The sequence below is a fragment of the Rhinolophus sinicus genome, linkage group LG15 (assembly GCF_036562045.2).
Source record: "Rhinolophus sinicus isolate RSC01 linkage group LG15, ASM3656204v1, whole genome shotgun sequence".
Lineage (NCBI taxonomy): Eukaryota > Metazoa > Chordata > Mammalia > Chiroptera > Rhinolophidae > Rhinolophus > Rhinolophus sinicus.
The window spans coordinates 31,642,489-31,663,851 of NC_133764.1; the positions used below are offsets into that span (position 1 = coordinate 31,642,489).

The 21,363-nt window shown below is 36.6% G+C and overlaps 1 protein-coding gene across 4 annotated transcripts in view; it reads right to left on the reverse strand.

The window, feature by feature from the left end:
• ABCA6 (ATP binding cassette subfamily A member 6) overlaps positions 1-21,363 on the reverse strand; it is a 57,063-nt gene that overhangs the window by 17,445 nt on the left and 18,255 nt on the right. For all 4 annotated transcript variants that reach the window (XM_074319433.1, XM_074319436.1, XM_074319435.1 and 1 more), the window contains 15 exons: positions 20,630-20,688; positions 17,662-17,772; positions 17,088-17,263; positions 16,761-16,880; positions 16,360-16,498; positions 15,713-15,803; positions 14,144-14,283; positions 9,698-9,814; positions 8,488-8,671; positions 7,928-8,094; positions 5,676-5,809; positions 4,150-4,290; positions 1,550-1,654; positions 569-742; positions 228-341 (listed from right to left, as the gene is read on the reverse strand). In XM_074319433.1, the coding sequence (XP_074175534.1) occupies positions 228-341; positions 569-742; positions 1,550-1,654; positions 4,150-4,290; positions 5,676-5,809; positions 7,928-8,094; positions 8,488-8,671; positions 9,698-9,814; positions 14,144-14,283; positions 15,713-15,803; positions 16,360-16,498; positions 16,761-16,880; positions 17,088-17,263; positions 17,662-17,772; positions 20,630-20,688 (1,972 nt within the window). The remainder of the gene's footprint in view (positions 1-227; positions 342-568; positions 743-1,549; positions 1,655-4,149; positions 4,291-5,675; positions 5,810-7,927; positions 8,095-8,487; positions 8,672-9,697; positions 9,815-14,143; positions 14,284-15,712; positions 15,804-16,359; positions 16,499-16,760; positions 16,881-17,087; positions 17,264-17,661; positions 17,773-20,629; positions 20,689-21,363) is intronic.

Consider the following 21,363-nt stretch of genomic DNA (forward strand, 5'->3'; position numbering starts at 1 on the left):
GACGTTAGGCTCCTGACTACTTAGAACTGAGAATAAGCTTAAAGAGTATCTATGCAGGAATTCACTAGGATCTTTCGAGCCTCTCTCAGGCTGGCAGTACAGACCTGTCAACAGTTACAGTGTTGATTTTTCCATTGCCCAAGACAAAAGTGACTATGTTTAATGTGACACTGAAAGTCTAAAAAGAAACTCTATCTCTATATTCATATGTTTGCATATATACTTACAATATAGAAGCAAAATGACCAAAAGCCACTACTTTTTCTCCTCTTGCGAAAAATAAACGATATCACGTATGTCAAAAAGACAAGAGAAGCTGCATAACCAAACGTAATTGCAACCTGAAGATAATATAAATAATATCAAAGTCAAAAAAATAGAATATGAACTGAGGGAAAAATTAAACTATAAATATTTTTAACATATTTGATCACACAAGTATTTGGCATGTTTTTGTTTTAGTTTATGACAAAGTAAAAAGGAAAATGTCTTGATTATATAACTATCAAGTGTTAAAATGTTTCATGAATTACCTTATAAGATATCGTCTAGGTAATCTGTTACTTACCAAAGCAAACACAATTCGACTTGTGATATAAAAGCCCTGCATGTTTATTAAGTAGAAAAATAAATACGTTGAAAGGATAATAAAGGCGAAGAGGTTAATATCCACCAGTGCCTGTCCACACCAGTAGGCAGAAGGGAAGAGGCCTGAGATCCATAGCTGGGCCTTCACTCTCTTCTGATGAAAAAACACAGGATATAAAGAGATTCAATTAAAATCTAAAACAAATACACTGGAAGATGTTTTGAAGATAAATCTAATCTAACCTAATACTTGTAAGTCTACTAGTTTTAATTATGCACACACTGTTTAGGAACCTGAGGTGTCGAGAGCCAATTCCATAAAGTGGACTATTTTGAAAATGAGTCTTGTTTTATTTGATCGGTTTGATTCACAAACCCATGCATAACGAATGGAAAAACAGATCTCATAATTATCAAGGAATTCGTCTCCTTCGAAAGAAATACTATTTTGTGACCCGAAGGACAGTAAGTTCTTGATCATCCAAATATACCCTGGGAGAGTTACTGGCTCAGAATGGTGAAGGATGACTCATCTAAATCTCACTGAACTGTTGGCCTTAGATAATGGATAATGGATATACAAATACAAATACAACAAAACATTTTATTCCCCACAGTAGAAAGGGTATTCAAGTTTCAAATCTGGTCTGCAATTTCAACATCAATGATTTCTCCCTTGGAGTTAGGAAATAATATAGTCAAAAGTTTTAGAATACTCCCCTTTGAAGGTTTAAATTAACTTGAATCCCTGTAACATTACTGTACTTTTCCTGTAGTTTTGAAGTAAGAAGTATTGTTTTTAGAAGCAAATTTTCTGACTTGAGAGAAATCATGCTTAACTACATTATCTCAATGTAGGTTTAAATGTGTTTTCCACGGGAGAACATGTTGAACACATAGGTCTGACAATACAATTACTGAAGTCCCTGAAGTTTCTTTTCTTTCTTCCCCCTTCTCTTACTTTGTAATCGCTGACACTGCCCATGGCGATGTAAGGAGAAATGCTGCACGAAATGAAAAGTAAAAAGAGGGAGCCGTCCGGGAGCCCAGTCCAGAACACGTAATTCTGCAAATATAAAATATACTTTAAACTAGCTTTTTTTAAAAAAATTAAACAGATACTAATAACCATAAAGAAATGTGCTTTTTGAAATAGTGAAACATAAAAAGCGTATGGCTATTTCATCAACATCTGCGCATGGAGGTGGGAGAAAGAACTGACTTCTGATTATTTAATCTGAGGCTTCAACTCCTAGGAAAAAAAGAGAAGTGAAAACTAACTCAGGACTCACTTCAGGGTTATATACAACAAAGAATTGGAAGCAAGAGCTCAAAGAGATATCTGCCTACAACATGTTCATAGTAGCATTATTCACAATCCCCAAGCGGTGGAAGCAACCCAAGTGTCCATGGACAGATAACTGGAAAAACAAAATGTAGTAGAGCCATACATGGAATACAATTCGGGCTTAGAAAGGAAGAAAACCCTGGCACATGCTACAACATGGATGAACTTGGAGGACATCATCATAAGGAAAAGTCAGTTACAAAACGACCAATACTATATGCTTGTCCCTATATGAGATATCAAAAGTAGTCAAACTTCATAAAAACAGAAAGTAAAATGGTGATTGCCAGGGGAAGGGAGGAGAGAGGAGTGCTTATTTAACAGGTATAGAGTTTTCGTTCGACAAGATGAAAAAATTCTGAAGATCTTTTTCACAACAATGTGAATATACTGAAGTATACACTGAAAGTGGCTGAGATGGTAAATTTTACATTAGGTGGGTTTTTTGGGGGGGTTCTTTTTTACCGCAATACAGAAAATAATAATTCAGGAGTTACAATCCTAGAGAAACAGATTATTCAGGCCTGAACAGCACGTCTTTCTCAGCAAACCTAGTATGGGTATGTGAACACTTCGGCAGCTCGGTGCGTGTGTTCTGAAGCACAGACCTAAAAAGAAAACTCGATGCCAGCGAGCACATCTTCAAGGACACGAGCTGTAAATCACTACCCCCAAATCAGTGTCTGCCTGAGGCTCAGCTTCTGCCCAGATTGGGAACAGCATCGCTTCCTGTACAGTAGCCTGTCTCAGAATAATTCCACAATTCTCAAACTTCACTGGCGGTTTTGGGGTGCTATCTATCCAGTTTTCACCAGGTGGGAAAATGCACTAAAGTCTTCATAAGAATGGCTGAGAGAAGAAAGGTAAGTGCCAGTGAGGATGCTAAGAGTGTAACCATGGGGCCTCAGTTTGTTTTGACCTTGAACAAACAAGCAATGACATGAGGAAACTAAAAGACCAAGAGGGGGGTCACATCTATCTCTTCCTATTACCCGCTGGTTCCGCTTTCTCGAGAGTTCCTTTCAGGCGCCACTACTTTTGAATTGTCCCTGCTCTCACGGTCAGTGGTAGCTTCAGCTTACAGGTGTATCCGTCCATCACTGACCTCTCAAGTATATTCCATCCATCTGCTCCTGTGTCTATCCCCAACACTACAAATGCAGTGAAGCCAAAACTGAATTCGACCCCTTTGTCACAAAATGGGCGTCCCTTTCTGAAGGCTCCATTTCTAGTCCTGTTTATTGCTCTTCCAACCTCCAAGTTTGAAACAGGTGGAGTCAGCTTTGAGAGATCCTTCTTGGGTATGAGTCAGGCTCTAACCAGAAATCCATCTCCAGACTTAAAAATAGAATGAAATTAATCATGCAATGGTTACATGGTGGAAAGAGCAGAGAAGCCAACAAAGATGACGAAGTGAGAAGTCATTGTTGCTTCTGGGTTGCAGGGACAAAGGAAGGAAATGCTGAGACTGGAGCCCAGGTGTGGGATCCTTCTGTTCTCCTGGCTCCTAACAATGTTTCCAGTTGTCTAAATCCACACTATAGACAGCTGACAAAGAATTTTGAAAATGCAGCTTGTGTGTATCAGACACGCTTGCAACCAGAGCAACTATGGGTAGGTGAAGAATTCATCAAAAAGCACACAGCCCAAGAACTGGCAAATTCTCCTTTACATCAGTCAGTCTACTACCCATTTATTCAATGAAGGGTCCACTAGCAAAGAATATTAGATTTTATAAGACTTTTAAGCAAGGTTATAGGTGCTTCAGATTTCCAATTCAGCTCTCTCTCTCTCTCTCTCTCTCTCTCTCTTTCTCTCTCCCCCCCCTCCCAATATAGTCCTGCAATCAAGTATGTATCTTTTCAGAAGACTACAGGAAACTATGACATAATAGGGGAAAATATTGCCCATGAGAATTCTCTGATAATGATAAAGAAAAAGAAATCACATTCTATCTGTTTAAAATGTTAGGACAAAATTCATTTTTTAGGATTAACAATCAATTACAAATATTTAAAAGCTAAAGTAGGTAAACATAGGTTGCTTTTTTTTTTTTTTTTTTACATCACCATGACTGCTTTTTTTTTTTGTCTTTTTTTAAATTTTATTTTATTAAATTTATTGGGGTGACAATTGTTAGTAAAATTACATAGATTTCAATAGGTTGCTTTTCAAATTCCTCATTGTTCAGTATGAGTGAATACAATACTTACAACAGGCAATGCGCTCCTCTCAGTTCGAATATACTGTGTATGATTATTAAACATCTGAAGTAGTCCATTGCTGATAATATTCATAAGAATAGGAAAACAGTGCAGTCTCTTGGTATGGCATACAATTGAAAATCTATAATCCTTCAAATAAAACAAAGACAAATAAAACAATGTTAATTCTAAATCATTAAAGAAGAAAAACGCTTTATATAGAAGATCCCAAGTGACTTGTTCTGACCATCTCCAAGATAACTGACCTTTCTGAGCGTCAGCGTCCTCATCTGTGAAAGAGTACAATACATGAGTTGTTACACAGTTTAAATGAGATGGTGTATATTAGGCCCTATCACAGTGGATATAACACAGTCAGGAATACGAATTTTTATTAGAATCATTATTAGGTTGGCACAGAAGTAATTGTGGTTTTTGCAATTATTTTTAACCTTTTAAACCGCAATTACTTTTGCACCAACCTAATAATTTTAGATCATTTCATTCTCATTTTGCTGATAAGGAAATTTCAGCAGATGTAATTTAAAAGTGGCTCTGATGAGGAAACACTGTAGTTTACAGTGAGCAAGCAAAGGAACGCTGATTTTTCTGGACAAGAGATAAGCATTGGGTTCATAAAATATTCATGATTACACGGCCAGTGAACCATTTTCACCCATGCTTTGACAATGTTTATGTTCTTCAGGTTTATGAAAATGTTCATGCATTCATCAAAAGGCTCAATATCGTTTAAATATTACCAATAATTCATGTAATAAACATGCTAGATAAGTTACATATTTATTTATTTATAAAGCGCCTGCCAAGCAATGTAGTTTCCCACATTGCGATTATATTTTTTATGATATACTTAGTTTAGGTAGAACTGAATTCAATGATACATCGCCAAAGGCTTTTGCTTTTGTTTCTTTCCCTTGTGTCAGGAAATAAAGAGGTAGCTTCACTTAATTTGGCTCCTTGTTTTTCATTGGAATGTAAGCAAGACTCAGGGTTTACTTATGATTAGGATGTATTTTCAATAGACTTATTTCGGGAAGGTTCTCTATTGCATGTACTCTTTATCCAAATAGAAACATGTTAAGATAGTAGGCTGAGAACATTTTTTTCAGAGACTTCAGGTGGCTATTACAGTGTTTAATATATTTTCTCAATATATAAAATGACCATTTGGATAGTTAGCCATTGAATAAGATCCCTTAAATTCATAATAATAGTGGTCGGTCACTACAGATTCTAATATTTTATTGAGTCTGAATAATGCAATTATATTTAGCTATTTTCAAATGTAAAAGTCATCTAATTCAAAAGTTCAGATAGAAAATATTTTACAAAAATGTATTTGAATTTCACAGATTATTTAACAATGACCCAAAATGTTTTTGAGTCAAGTCGCTGTACACTAGCTGGGTTGACTTTCTCAAGTTTTTAAAGCAGTTCAAATGTAGCACTTTATTAATGTTTTTGGGGTGTGTTTTTTCATAAAAACATAAACAAGAAGCAAGAGGCAAACATACCTTTTGTTTACCAGAAACTATGATAGCTCCATTGTATGACAGGTCATCAGTGCTATTTCTATTTTTAAAGTCATCTATTTCCAAAAGTATATTTTGATGATTCAATGACTGTATAAAATCTTCAATATCTGATTCTAGGAAAAAATCAACAACAGTGACCATATAAAGCAAGAACATATATGTCAATTTTTAGAAATAAACCACATACACAATTTAAAGTCAGCATTTATGTTATATGAAGGCATGGGTTTTTGGGCATCACAATAAATAATACTGGCCAATGAAAGAGAACACACTTTACCATCTTCTTTTTGTCAAATCTTATTCTGTGATGAGTTAGCTTTATAATTCTGTTTAATGCAAGTTAACACATAACTATTAAGACAGGATAATTCTACTTTATGACTCTTGGTTAAAAATACATTCAAACTCAATAATTTATGGAAATACAATAATGATATAAGGAGTACTTCAAGTTTGCTAGCCTAAAATGGCCAATAGTAACACTCCCCTCACTCCCTTGTTTTTTAAATAACAGCAGAGTAAATCTACGTAGGTGTACGTATAACACACGAATGTATTTTACATCTATTTTACATATATATTACATACATACATTACATAATTTTTTTTTCATAGGAAGTGGGAAATGAAGAGTGTCACGATCAGACCAAAGTTTTTGATATACTGCTAAAGAAGAAAGAAGATGAGATTGACAGAGAAATAAGAGCTGAGAAAAACAGCCTAGAGCCCACAGGTAAAGATAAAACCAATTTCCAGGCTATCTAAACTCAAGAGGGAACACATTCAAGGGGGCAAGGTAGGCAGGCTCATTAACTGGTTAACCACACCTGGAACAAGGTGACCACAGGCCTTTCCCAGTATTCCACACAGAGCAGGTGGCAGCTGCAATTGTCATCAGGAAACAAGTCCCCAAACTCACTTTCTAAGAGACATTATCTGGGGAAAACAGCATGGCAAGACCTATAGTAACACCCGATAACTAAAAGGACAGGATGTCATGGAAAAAGGTGGGGGAAAAAGGATTCTCATTTTTGCTCATTTTGACTTTAATGTGGGAGTTCCCACTGGGAACAGACAGGATTCTGTCATCAGAAAAATCGGGCCAAGCCCCAGATGTAACAGGGCTCCCATCAGGTGGGCGAGGCCATCCACATAGCACATAAGCTTTCCTTGCATCCTGGGGCAGCCACACAGCCTGCTCCATCTCCACAGCCACTTGAGAGAGGAGACCTTAATGGTGCCTCACATTCACTGAGGCAAACAGGAGTCCTCCAGTTTAAAGATGAACATCTTACCAACAATCAGCAGAGTCTGAGAAAAAGGAACAAGGTGGCATAGAAGCTCCAAACTGAAATCACAGAATACCCAACTACCGAGTACAGAGAAGAAAGGATAAATAAGTTAACACAGGTATATTGTTCTCAGAGTAACTGGAGAGAAAAACACATACATGAGACAGTAACGGGCTTCTGAAAGGTAAAGAAACAATTCTAGAGCTTGGAAATCAAATATACAACACTTTCAGTTTTAAGGCAGGAGAATGAATAAAATGTACTCTCTAAAACCCAAATGGAAAAGAAGCAGAATGAGAGACAGAAATGAAAAGACCACCTGTGTTTAAAGAGCAGACATCTATAACCCTGAGTCACAAATGTGTATGAAAATTGGAGTGGGCAGGGGAACTCTTCAAGAGAGGACTCCTACTCTGAATATATATTTTTTAACATCTTAGGCAGAAACAGAAAAGCTTCTTCAAAGTTAAATAAGCAGTAGTTGTAAGCGGTCAGACAGAACCAATCACCCATCATCTAGGATAACAGGAGCACAGGTACCAAATTGTCTTAAGGAACCTTCCCAGATCCTGTTGGATCTGTACATGTCAATCAGTGTGTATAATATTTAAAGTTAGGCTGCTGTAACAAAGAGATCTCACAATTGAGTGGTTCAGTCAATACAGACGTTTGTTTCTCTCTCACATAATAGCTCAGGGCCATCAGGTACACAGGCAGCTCTGCTCTGCCGGGTTATACAGTGACCCTTCCTTCCTTCCTTCTATCATGTCCCACCATCGTCACAATCTCCAGAATCAGGGCAAATACGCATAGTTCCTCAGAAACTGTTTTCTATACACGACATCCAAATACACATTTTCTTTTCTTAAGATTTGCGTTTTTCTCTCTACATGAAAATAACTTATTTCTGGGTTTAAATTTTATTTTTCTGTTTACCTGTGTTATTGATGATCAACAGGCTGGTAAGAGAGTCTTGGGGAAGTTGTCCAGGCGAGAGGAAATAGAAGCCAGGTTTAAATTCCCAATCATTCCTTTGAACTAATATAGCATTAATTATTGTTTCCACAATCAAAGGGAACAGGGCGATTCCAAATATCAATAGTCTACCAATAAAGAAAAATTACCATATGAATCCATAGCAATTTTATTTATGTCTGGAAGACATTTCACAACTATTTGTGTATCAGCTCTACTCCACACCAGCCATAATGGTAAGTGCTAAAATTTTGAAAGTCATACCTTAGCATGCCACACAGTGCTAAGAGGCACTGCTATATAAACACCATGCTATCAAACTATGACAACCAACAGACCTGTATGTAAAGCTAACCAAGTACTAACATATAGGCATTCACATGGACAGTAAAATTAAACCCTGCCTTTATCCATCCTCTGGCGGCAACGTTGGATATTATGTCCTACTTCTAACGTCTCTTCTGGTTGAACCCTTTCTTGACACTCACTATTCAACACAACCACAGTACTCTGATACTCACAGGGCCAAAAGCGTTTTCTTTCCACGTTTTAACTTTAAGAAACGGAGCCATGCGATTGCACAGACCTGCATTCTCCAGAGTTCCAAGGTACTCACAGCCTTCCGCATTTCAGGAACAGAAGAGCAAGCTGGCTCCATTTCACGCAGGCTTTCTGTGTCTCTTCTCATGTCTGCTTGTGCAAAATCTAGACACATACACACATACACAAGTACACGCACACGCACGCACACACGTACACTATTAATGGCATCATCACAGTTTTCTCTTTTTGGTAATATTAAAAATTCTTTTAGAATGTTTGTGGTTATAAAACAAATGATATAAGCAACAAATTATGTTTATCATGTCCACATTCAATAAACTTAGTGATAAAATATTTGGAACTCATAACAAAAGAATTCAGCCAAGGGCGATCTCATTATGCCCCGACTTTGAAAAGGCATAGAAAGTCCCATGTGTAACAATATTTTGAGGGATTTCAAGAAATCTCCTCCATAGAAATAACCAATCATTGATGGCTAAATCTCTACTATTAAGCTATCAGTAATTTAGAAGGGTAGGTAACGACACTAGATCTGTACCTGATTTCCAAATATATGACTTACAAGGGGCATAATTTGGGGTAAATTACTAAATAGTCTTAGGTCTGATTTCCTCCAATATAAAATGGTGCCAATGACACTTGTTGGAATGGTTATTATAGAAAGGCAAAGCAATATGTTCATGCATTGATCAAATTGTCTGGCATAAATGCTCCATAAATGACAGCTCTTACTATTATCACCCATTAAAATACACAGGGGATGATCTGAACCATTTCCCCCATTCAGACCTTAGTGGGATTCTGTATATGAACAAGTTAAGAGCAATTTTTGTAAGAAATATCTGCTCAGACTTCACGACCCTGAATGAGAGCCTTTCACATCCTCAAAGTATCCAAGAAGCAGTGAGCCTCTGGGAAGAGGAGAAAGGTGCTGGAATAGGAAGCAAATAGTTTCTGAAGAGAAATCCAGTACATTCCAAGACGGGATCTGTGTGTAGTCCTATTAATGATGTTAGGAAACAATGACAGCCCTTCCCAAAAAGCAGAGTCAAATTCGGAATTAGTCACATTCTTTCGTGCGAATCATGTGTAAGACATTATAAATACTAAATTGACACACGGTCATTTGGAAAATTGATTTTATATGAATTATGCAAATGAATTTACCTTGTTCAATAGTTGATTTTCCTTCCACCTTCATGAAGACTTCATTCAGAGTTGACATGGAAATGTCATAACTCATCACACCCTGTCCAGAACCCTTATCAAGATCACTGAGAAGGTCTAAGCAACAGATAGGAATAGATACATTTGAAATACCACATTGATAAGTTACCCTAATAAATGAACACATTTAAAAGATGATGCAGAATAGTGTTCAGAAAATTATGTCTTTGCAGTACCACAGTAAGCAAAAGCAAAAAAAAATTCACTGGAATGCTCTCCCTCTCTGAACATCTCCTTCTATCCTTAAGCCGTCTGCACTCTATTCTAAGCCTGTCTATTCTCAGCCCATGAACTTCCTGCAAACTTCTTGAGGAAATATGAGCAATCAGAAAGAGTATCAACTTCTCTACCCATATTCTGGGTCTTCCTCCTGTATAGGTGGAAGATTTGTAGCTGTTCCCACCAAAAGTTACCTCTTGGACTTGTGTTCTCAATTCCATCCCCTTTGGGCATCTCGAGGACTTTCCAAAGTAATCTGGGCTCACGTGCATACTCTCTCTCATTTCTCTCTCGCTCGCTCTCTCTCTTTCTCTCTCTCCACTCCCCCTACCCCGCAAATCATCAATTTCTTCTACATGTACTGGGTCATCCAAACATCCTTACAGGCAAAAACGCTGTAGGGTCATCCATTAAACAAAGACAAGCAACAGAAAAAAAAGGGAAACAAACAATAATCTCCTCTACACACACGCACGGCGCAAAGACTTGTATAATTAGCTGCCTTTAATTTGTCACAACTTAACCCCCGAAATCCAAATGTTATCTCTATTCCTCCACAGCAGCTGCTCTTTTCAAGGTTACCAATGACTTCACATTTTCAGTCCAACAGACAAGGCTTTTTGGTTGTTTGTTTTTATTCCTTTTATTCCTCTCTCTCTCTCTCTATCTATCTCTATCTCTATCTCTATTTCTATTTCTATTTCTATCTCTATCTCTATCTCTATCTCTTTCTCTATCTCTCTGACATTCAAAGCTGTTGACTCCTTCCCACTAGAAACATTTTCTTCCTTGAGTAAACAGAACACGGTCTCCGGTTTCTCCTTCAATTTCATCGGGGCCTCTTGATTCCCACAACCACCTCTCACTCCTCCTCTGCTTACTCCTGAGGGCTCAATCCTAGATCACCTTCTGTTTCCATACAGTCTACTCTCATCCCTTTGCATTAAATCCATCTATATGCTAATAATTTCCAAATTCAATGCTCACTTTGATCGCTCTCTGATTTCAAAAATCTTAAACCAATTATACACTTGGCCACTTGGCATCGCCACTTAGAAGCCTAAAAGTATCTCAAAGAAAACATCTCCAAAATAGGAAATGAATTCCTCCTTCTCCATTCTATCCAACTGTCCCTCCCATCATTTCCAAATAAAGGACACCACCTTCCACCCAGCGAGTCAAGTCAAAATTCTAGAAGTCTCTTGATTGTTCACTTTTCCTTGTGCTCCACAGATGTGCCAACAGCTAGATTCTTTGGCTTTATCTCCAAATATGTTTCAAATCTACCCACTTCCATCAGGCCTTCAAGTGGTACAACGGTAGCCCAATGACCGTCATCTTTCACCTACACCTCTGAAACGATCAGATGGTGGGTCTCCAGGGCCCACTCTTTTTCCACTATATCCAGAATGATTTTTTTTTTTTATATCCAGAGAATGAAAATATAAGTCACATCACATCAATCCCCCATTTAATGACTTTCAGGGGTTTCTCGATACATTTAAAACAAAATTCAAAGACCATACCACAGCCTCTAAAGCTCTAAATAAGTGAGTCTCTGTTTATCCCTACCACCTACCCATCCCCATTTGTCATTCTCTTCCCTCAGTCACTCAACTCCAGACACCTCCTTTTCCCCTCTGCTTGAAATGCTTTTTAAAAAAACTTTTTAATTTTTAAAAAGATTTTTATTAAAATGTAGCCAACATTGTACACTATTATGTTAGTTTCAAGTATACACCATAGTTATTCAACATTTTTGTACCTAAAGAAGTGACCATTGTGACAAGTCCAGCAACCATCTGACACTGTACCACGCTATCACAATATTATTGACTATATTCCCTATGCTGTATATTATATCCCCGTGACTTATTTGTTTTTCACCTGGAAATTTGAACTTCTTAATTCCACTTCACCTTTTACCCTTCTTTTTTAATTTTTCAATTACAGTTTACATTTAATATTATTTTATATTAATTTCAGGTGTACAGCATAGTGATTAGATATTTACATGATTTAAGAAGTGATCCCCCTGACTAGTCCAGTACCTACCTAGCAATATACATAGTTATTACCATATTATTGACTATATTCCCTATGCTGTACTTTACACCCCCATGACTATTTGGTATCTACCAATTGAATCTAAACAACAAAACAAACAAATAAAAGAGAAACAGATTCATAGGTACAGAAAACATTTTGATGGTTGCCAGGTGGGAGGTGGGTTGGGAATGGGTGAAAAGGGGGAAGGGATTAAGAAGTACAAATTGGTTGTTACACAGTAGTCATGGAGATTCGGTTATAGCATAAAGAATATAGTCAACAATGTTGTAACAACTTGGTATGGTGTCAGATGAGTACAAGAGTTATTGGGGTGATAGATGGGAAGGGGTTGGGGGCAGGGTGGAAAATGCAAAGGGATTAAGAAGTACAAATTGCTTGGAATGCTTTTGAACATTTTCTTCTTGAGGCATTCTGACACTTTATATAACCCCCAACCTGACATTAGTCATCTCTCTAACTCATTTAGCTGTGTTTATTATTTTATTACACAATTGTAACACAGTTCAGTTTACTGCATGTATCTACTTCTCCCCACCCAATGGAATGTAGGTTCTGTGAAGGTGGGAACTCATAAGTCTTGTTTAATTCTCTATCCTTAGAACTTTGAGTAGTGCCTTTTATATAACAGGTTCCCAATAAACATTTATTGTGTATATTTTCCATGGTGGATACTTGGATGAGGATGCGAGCTTCTTTAGAAGCTTTCCACATGCCACTTTCTACATTGGGTGGGTGATGGGCCAGCAACATGACTGGGAAGAATTAGATGAATACTGAGGTTGCAGCAGCATTGTGTTTCCCCAGGGCCGCACGTGGCATGCAGGGGACCTGGGAGGCCCCTTATGTCCTACAAGGACATAAGTACGTCACTGGACTTGGAGAGGCCTGGGTATGTGTAGGGAGGCTGCCATGGGCTGGCACATCAACACCGGGGACGCTGGCTAAATGACATACTCGTATTCTTGTGATGGTATCAGCATATAACCTATTATTCTCCTACCCTACCAGAAAAGAAGGCGGGCTCATTGCACCTCATTGGACATTAGTCCAAGAACAGAATAACATAGTATAGCCCATCTTCCATGCTACTACAAGGACAGAGAGAGCTGCCATATTTGAGGGTGGGACTAAATCTGAATTCCTGAAGATCTGCCAAATTGTCATCTGAATCATTCAAAAGAGTCTGTTTAAATCATGCTTGTAGGGAGCTTAGCCTGTAATAAGCTAAATGTTTACACGAAAAGGAAGCTGTTTAAATCAGAAAAGACTGACATACATTTCATCATAGACCTCACCTCATAGAACAGATGTGAGGACTAAATGAGTGGATATATATAAAACCATTAAAACAGGGCCTGACTTATAGTAAGCAATGTTCAAAGAGTTAGTGCCTATTAGAATCACTTACGAAATGACGCCTACGTTAGTGCCACTACCCAGCAGACAGGAAACCCAGAGTGAACTCTTCTGTAGAATAAATAAACTACACTTTTCTCTGTGAAATACATACTCAATTAAATTAAAGTATAAAAACAAACCTGTAACAGACACCTTTATGCCCCACTCTCACCTCTCCTGCACTCACCTCTCCATACACAGCAAATGTGCTTATTACAAACACCGGCCTGAGGGCATTTTTTCCGGGCTCTTAAGTATGCTAAGCTCATGTTGAGCACAGGCCAGGTGGGTCAGAAAATGAATGTTCCCAGAAACATCTCTTACCCAGTGATGGATAAGAAGTGGCAAATAAACACCCCAGCTTTTTCACCCCTCTGGTGACATAACTCTGAGCCCCTCATTTATTCACATGTTTCTCCCAGAGGCATTAATTACACCTTAATTGCTTATTGCGATAACCTGCTCGATAATGCAAACTCCCCTGGCTTCCTTCCCTCCCCTTTCTCACGTCCCCATCCCCCCCATGGTGATTCTAGGCTTCAATTACCAAACAAATGGCACTGAAATCTGCATCTCGAGTTCTGCTTCTTAGGGAACGCAACCTAACACAAAATCCAAGTCCATAAACAATGAAAGTTGTAATAATAATGTGAACACTTGTTCCCAAATTTCATTCCATTGTAATCATATTTATGTTACCTGGAAATTTATTTGTCCTTTCCACAGGCAAAGTATACACAAGCTTTTCTTTGCTTTCTGTTCTTAATTTAGCGTCAGGGATGTGATGATTAATGAAGGATGTTATGTTTTCTGGATCACATGTTTCATTTCTGTACAAACTAATGTTTAAGAAAAAAGACAATTCATTTGTGTTTTTTCCAATGCTGTCAGAAAAGAAGAGCTTTTATTGAATTATCTAGCTTTTGAGTGCTAATTTTCTTGGCTTTAGGAAACAAAGTGAGTAAATAATACTGATACTAATAATGCCATAGGTTTGAAAAATCTGATCTATACGGAGAAGGTCTATAAACACAGAACAACTATAAATATACACACATATATATAATGGAATTGAAACTGTATATATATATATGTATGTATGTGTGTGTATATATGTATATATATATATATACATACACATATAGATACACATATATATGTGTGTGTATATATATATGTATATATGTGTGTGTGTATATATATATATATATATATATCAAATAGAAAGATAAACCGAAGGTGAGATTATTAGACAAAAGAGGCTTCTTAGAGACAATAATTACTACATCAAACCGTGTAGATATCAGAAATTAGTGGCTAATAGGGAAATTTGGCCAACATGTATGTTTTGTTTGACCAGAGTTTTGTTTTTAATTCTTTTTGCCTGAACATACTTTCTCTGCCACCAGATGAACGCACACTTTTGATACTAGCTTCTGAAAGCATTTGATTTTGTGCCCTATGAAAGAACAAAAACAAAAATACGTTGCAGGATTGTATGGATCAGCGGAGGAAAACGGCGGGTGGAAAGACGGCATAGATTTAGGCTGAGCAGAGCAGCTGCCTGCAAAGTGGTCCATGAAGTAACCCTGCTGTGATCTATCTGTTGGCCGGGCTTATCATTTAAAATTTTTGCATATCACAGCGAGGCAGGAATGTAAGAAAAGCATTTGGGAGACATTGATCAATATAACTTGGCAGAGATAATCCTTATGGCCAATGCTCTCTCATAATTGTCTATCTTTTTGATATACTAGTATTGAAAAAAAAATATATATATATATTGAATATATGTATATATATACTGTGTTTCCCCGAAAATAAGACCTCACCGGACCATCAGCTCTAATGTATCTTTTGGAGCAAAAATTAATATAAGAGCTGGTCTTACTTTAGTATAATATAAGACCCGGTCTTATATAATATAACATAACAACATAACATAACATAATACCAGGTCTTATATTAATATTCTTGTATATGTATGTGTGTGTATTATACTAAAGTAGGTCTTATTTTCGGGGAAACATGTGTGTGTGTGTATTATATTATTTTTGGGGAAACATGTATATACGTATGTGTGTGTATTATACTAAAGTAAGACTGGGTCTTACATTAATTTTTGCTCCAAAAGACACATTAGAGCTGATGGTCCGGCTAGGTCTTATTTTGGGAGAAACATGGCATGTGTGTGTGTGTGTGTGTGTGTGAGTGTGTGTGTGTGTATACATTTATATATATGTTCAAATCTACCCCCAAAGCCTTTACCTTAAGAGATATCCAAGACCCCATTTTCTCTTCAAAAAGACAGAAGAGCCTGCACACTTCAATCTCCCATTGGACATGATCACTTTTCTGTCTGAGTAAAAAGAAGCAAGACAGAAATGATTAACAGGGGTCATTTCTTCCCTCTCTAGAAAATATAGCTGAGGAGCCACAAGGCTCGGATTTCCAGAGAAGCATCTGGTGGAGCATTGCTATATCTAATGTCCATTAAAATTTTTGAAATACACATTAAAATTGATGCATTTAAAATGAGTTTATGAATTCCAGTTCATTTTAGTGCCAATACTTAAAAACAAAACAAAACAAAAAAAACAGAAATTACCTAGGTACATTTTTTACTCTGAATGCTAAAGAACGAGTAGATATTTTTCAACCAAATATATATTACAGAAGATTTGGATGTTTACATTAATCGAAAGCTGATCTGGGAAAAAAACTCACATTTTTTCATTTGTGTCAAAATCTAGCAAATGAACAGTCCGCGAGGAATTCTGCTGTGGGACTAGCCTCCTATCATCCCCCAGATGGCTGTGTAATAGAGGCACAGGCATTGAGAGAAGGGCTCTTGCCCTGGGAATAAATATTTCCCAAATTCTTTATTATAATACTGAGATAAAACCAATAGTTACCAGCCAGGATGTCAGCCTCATCCATGAAATTGGTACTCAAGAGGGTCACACGGTCTGCCGTCCGCTCCTTGAGGAGGTTCCATACTTGATGCCTTGAAAAGGGATCCAGTCCAGTAGTTGGTTCATCCAGTAGTAAAACCTACAGAGGATGATGATATATAAACTATGTCTGCCTCCCATGTTAACTGTCTCCAGATGATACCGTGGATAACAATAAAAACTAAAAATATCATCATAACCATCCAACCATTGATGTCCAATGGATTTATATTCACAGTTAAACATAGCACATTCTCTCTTGACACATTACGAAAAGCTCTGCTACTTTTAGTGGTAAAAGAAGAGCTCGACTTTTTACTGATACTCAATCTGCATCCATTCACGTGCGCCATGACACTTACTTGAGGGTCTCCTAAAATGGCAATCCCAAAGGTCAGCTTTCTTTTCTGTCCTTCACTTAAATGTTCAGCAAGGTTATCCTGAATGTTTTGCATGTCCAACTCCAATAAAATTCTCTGTACCTACACAGGAAAATACACAAAGCTTAACATCCAAGATGATTCATATTAGGCAATTTTAGCGGTTATAGCAGTGGATCATTTTCATAGAACGTCAATGTCTAAATTTTATTCACAAAAGGACAGGTAAGTCACGGAGGGGAATTCCGTGGTCGCGATTTAACTTGGCAAATGGCTGGCAGTTGAACTGATCTAAGCAGGTCCATCTACCTCTGGCTCCACCTCCTGTGGCTGAATCCCTTTTATTTTAGCAAACAGCCTGAGATTTTCCTTCACAGTGAGGATGTCAAATTGAACGTTGAACTGAGGACAAACACCAATTAACTTCCTGATTTCCTCCAAGTCTTGCATTTCAGAGATATTTTTATTGTAGATGGTAACTGATCCTAAAAAGAGAAGAGAAAAATTATTTAACATTGGCAAGGTAATATATTTTATTAATGCTTGGAGATCTTCAGGAAAATACTGGCATATGTACACAAACATCTAAAATGATGACTCCATAATGTATTGATGATGACTAATTATTCTTACCATAAATGCTTGGTGTAGTGGATAGTTCCCCTGGAATATCACATAGTAATGGAATGAAGATAAGGATTTTCATAAAAACTTGGGAAGTATCAAATATATTCAAAATCATATTGTTTTGATAAATAACTTTAGATAAACAAACATTATTTTGTCATAAGCAGTCAAATGTAAACGTTAAAATGAGGAAGGCTACATATGGCCTCATTCTGTTATCAGATATCTTGCCTCCAAGAAATTTCTTTTTGCTCACCTTCCGTTGGAACAGACAACCCATTAAGGATGTTTAGTAATGAAGATTTGCCAGCTCCACTATGGCCCAGAATTGCTGTGATTTGACCTTCATATATGTCAAAGAGCAAACCTGTTTTTAGAATAAAATATTAACATTATAAATAACGGGCCATTAGACAGGGCTGGTGCTAAAGATAAAACAAGAAAATTTGTTTTACGTGTGTTCTGAAACATTTTAATCGTTTTAAAATATAATATTCTATATTACTTGGTTGCTAAAAAACATGCTTACTGCAAAATATTTGAGAAATAGTCACTTAAGAAGATAAAATTAACTATAATTCCAAATATTAAAGTTATAGTACACTTACCTTTAGTGTATAGGCATATGCATATATAAATATGTAAATATATATTTACAAACTTTGATCATGCTCTCTTCTTTTCTAGCCTATCTCCTAAAATATTAAATGATAAACATTTTCCATGGCATTAATTGCCTTCTAAAATATATTCACCAAAAATTTATATTTCCCCCATGCCTACTTTTCTATTCTTTCATTACAAACTTTTTGCATTTCTGTGTCAGGAGAAAAATCATTTAGTTAAGAATCTTTTATTATATTTTGTTTGTATGCCCTAACACCAAGTGAAAATCAAACTCTATTATGGAAAGTGGTTGGACAATGTATGATGAAATTCATAAGACTCTTACAATAGACATTATTTAAAAGATCAGATCTTTTCAACTAAATTATGTGAGCTACTTTCAAACATTATTGAAATTAATTAATGACCAGACTAAATTCCAGCTCATCCATTTTTTTATCTAGATGACCTCGGATAAACTAAACTCTATAAGGTTTGCTTTACTCAGCTACTAAGTGTGCTAGTAATAATAATTATACATAAAGAAAAAATTCTATTGTAATTCAATCCTTACTTACAATTTGACTAAAAGATTATAAACATCACTTGAGAATAAACTCAAATAATTAAGAAATTTAAAGAATAGCATGACATTAATCTTAGCTACACAATATTAAAATACATTGCAGAACTATAATAATTAAAATAATATGTTACAACTCCAGGATACACTGACCAGTGGGATAGAACAAAAGCCTAAAATGGACCAGAGTAAACTTGAAAAATAAAGATTAATGAAATGACCTTTCAAATTCATCAATATTGGGACAACTGAACAAGTACATTAACACATGTTTACTTTTGGTTTTAAATGGGGGGAAAAATGTGTTTTCAAGGATAAGAGAAAAGTGATGCTAATACCCTGGACCTGATCCCTATTAACTGGCTAAAAAGTCATACAAACCTCAGTTTCCTCATCTGCAAAATGAGAGAGATACTGTTTATCTCATTGGATTAAAAGACCAAGAAAATGACGGCACTGTTCCATCACACACCAAATAAGTATTCAATAAACCTGAAGTGTTTGTTGCTATTACTATTAATTATTGCTTGTGGGAGTATGAATTTTTATAACATGGAAGGGAAATGGTTTGAAGTATGAATCAAGAAACTTAAAAAAGAGGTCCCTTTGAACAATTCTGCTTCTAGAAATTTACGTTCAAGAAAAAATGACCTTTACAAAGGTTAAACAAGAATGTTCATTATAGCGGTTTTTTTTTTTAGGATGGTGAAAATATTGGTAACAAACCGAATTTCATACACTAGTGTGCTAGTTAAGTCAGTCACGGTATCCATACAACGGAATTCTATTTAGCCCTTGAAAAACAGGCAGTAGATAAAGGATTTCACAGGCGTGTTCTCAAAGGAGTTCCAAAGTTGCCACCGGAACTGGCTGCATGGAGAGAAGGCTGACAGAGTGCGTCTCCTATTCTTACTTCCCAAAGGGCAATTCCAAGTCGTTGTTTCATTTATTTTTTTATGCATGGATGTTCACTACTTCTAATTTTGTGAAGGTGCTGCTACTTTTAAAAATAGAAGAAATCCTTGCAGAAGTTGAACACGTTTAGACATAAAAAGATGTTCACGGTTATTGATGAGTGCAAAAGGAGCTCCTAATATGCTGGAAATCGAAATAATAAATTTTAAAATACTTCAAAATAGCCTTGGCTAACGTTAAAAAAAATTAAAGGAATTAAAATTAAAGGAAGAAACCACCAATCTACGTGGTATTTGATGAGAAAAACCTGGAGTGAGAATAAACTTCCTGATACAAGTACATGAATTTCTCAAAGAAAGACCTAATCTCAAAGGAATAAGTAAGACTGAGTTAAAGGATGCTACATTTGCTAGAAAACAAACACAATATAAACACAATGGGCAGAGAACTCTTGACCTTAGGGAGGATCTATGGCTCTTCCATTTTAACTTTTAAGCCTTCTGTCTCTTCCAGAAATAATTTACATTCCTCCTTAAAAATCACTATTAATAAAAGCAAGCGGTCCTCTATAAAACGTAGCCACTAACTTTGATGCTTACTTAAATATTTGTTATAAAAAATTGTATTTGTTAGAATATTTAGTATCAAGTATGTTGGTTCATTCCAAACTACAGACTATGTTTCTCATAGGAAATTGACTTGTGAAATTTAATTCCTGGTCAATGGTCTTACTCTCTTGTTTTAGTTACTCCCACCAGTACATGTAAACTGTACTCATTTCCTGGCTAGTATGAAAAATTTTACCAATTTTAAGTCTAGATGTTCTTTCCTCATAGTGCAAATAAAATATAATATTCCTTATAGCAAATTCATCTTAAAAAACAAAGCGAAATTGCATTTTTCATCGTCTGATCCCGTTTTCGTAGATTAATAGATTCACGAAACATCCAGAAGAATTTTACATTCAGTTTTCAATCATGGTTAATTTCTAGGTGGTGGAGTAAGACTGTACTCTTCTTTTCTTTTCCTGTTTTGCTTATTTATATTTTCTAATTTTTCACACTGACTTTTCCCCATTTTTTGAAATAAGTCAATAAAATAATGAAATGTCTTTCTTTACCTTTCAATGCTTCTACTTTTCCAGACTTCCCTTTGTATTCTTTTTTAACATTTCTGATTCTGAAATGACAAAAGGGGTGGTTACTTAGCCAACACAGAAATAAAAATGGTACAGCTCATGAACAATCCTAGACAGACGCAGTGAACTCTGCAAGCTTTCCTCCATACTTCCTGATACCTATAGCTGAAGGGCTGCTAGGAGCAAAGGAAGCAGTCATTAGTATATAAAGCAGAGACTGCCTGGAGAAAAAGGAATTCATGTCTTAGTACCTTCTATGTGCATACAAAATCAAACTCACACGTTGGGACTGATTGGGGTAGATCTGATACTTACCTAGTGATGGGAAAGAGCAACCACGTTTCTAAGAAAAGGTGGCTGTGAAGAAAGAAGAGACGAGACTTGTGCACTGGGAATAGCATCTAATGCTGAGTGGGAAAAGGGCAATTTGAGGCGGCCTCGCAGCCCCAGAACCTGTTTGTAACTGAGTGTGCAGACCCTGTCACTAAAGAGCTGTGATGATAGGGCCCCTAAGCCTATTTTGCTATCTTGGTGTGGATCTAGGGTGATGGGTCCCACAATGGAGCCAAAAGCTTTAATGAATAAGCTTTGGATCAGGTGACTCTCCTGGGTTGTCAGTGGCCCCAGACCTCCACTTTAGTGAAGAGTCTAGACTAAGAGAAAGGATGTCTAGAATCAACACTGCACAGGGGTCAGGGCTGCTTGGGTAAGAACAT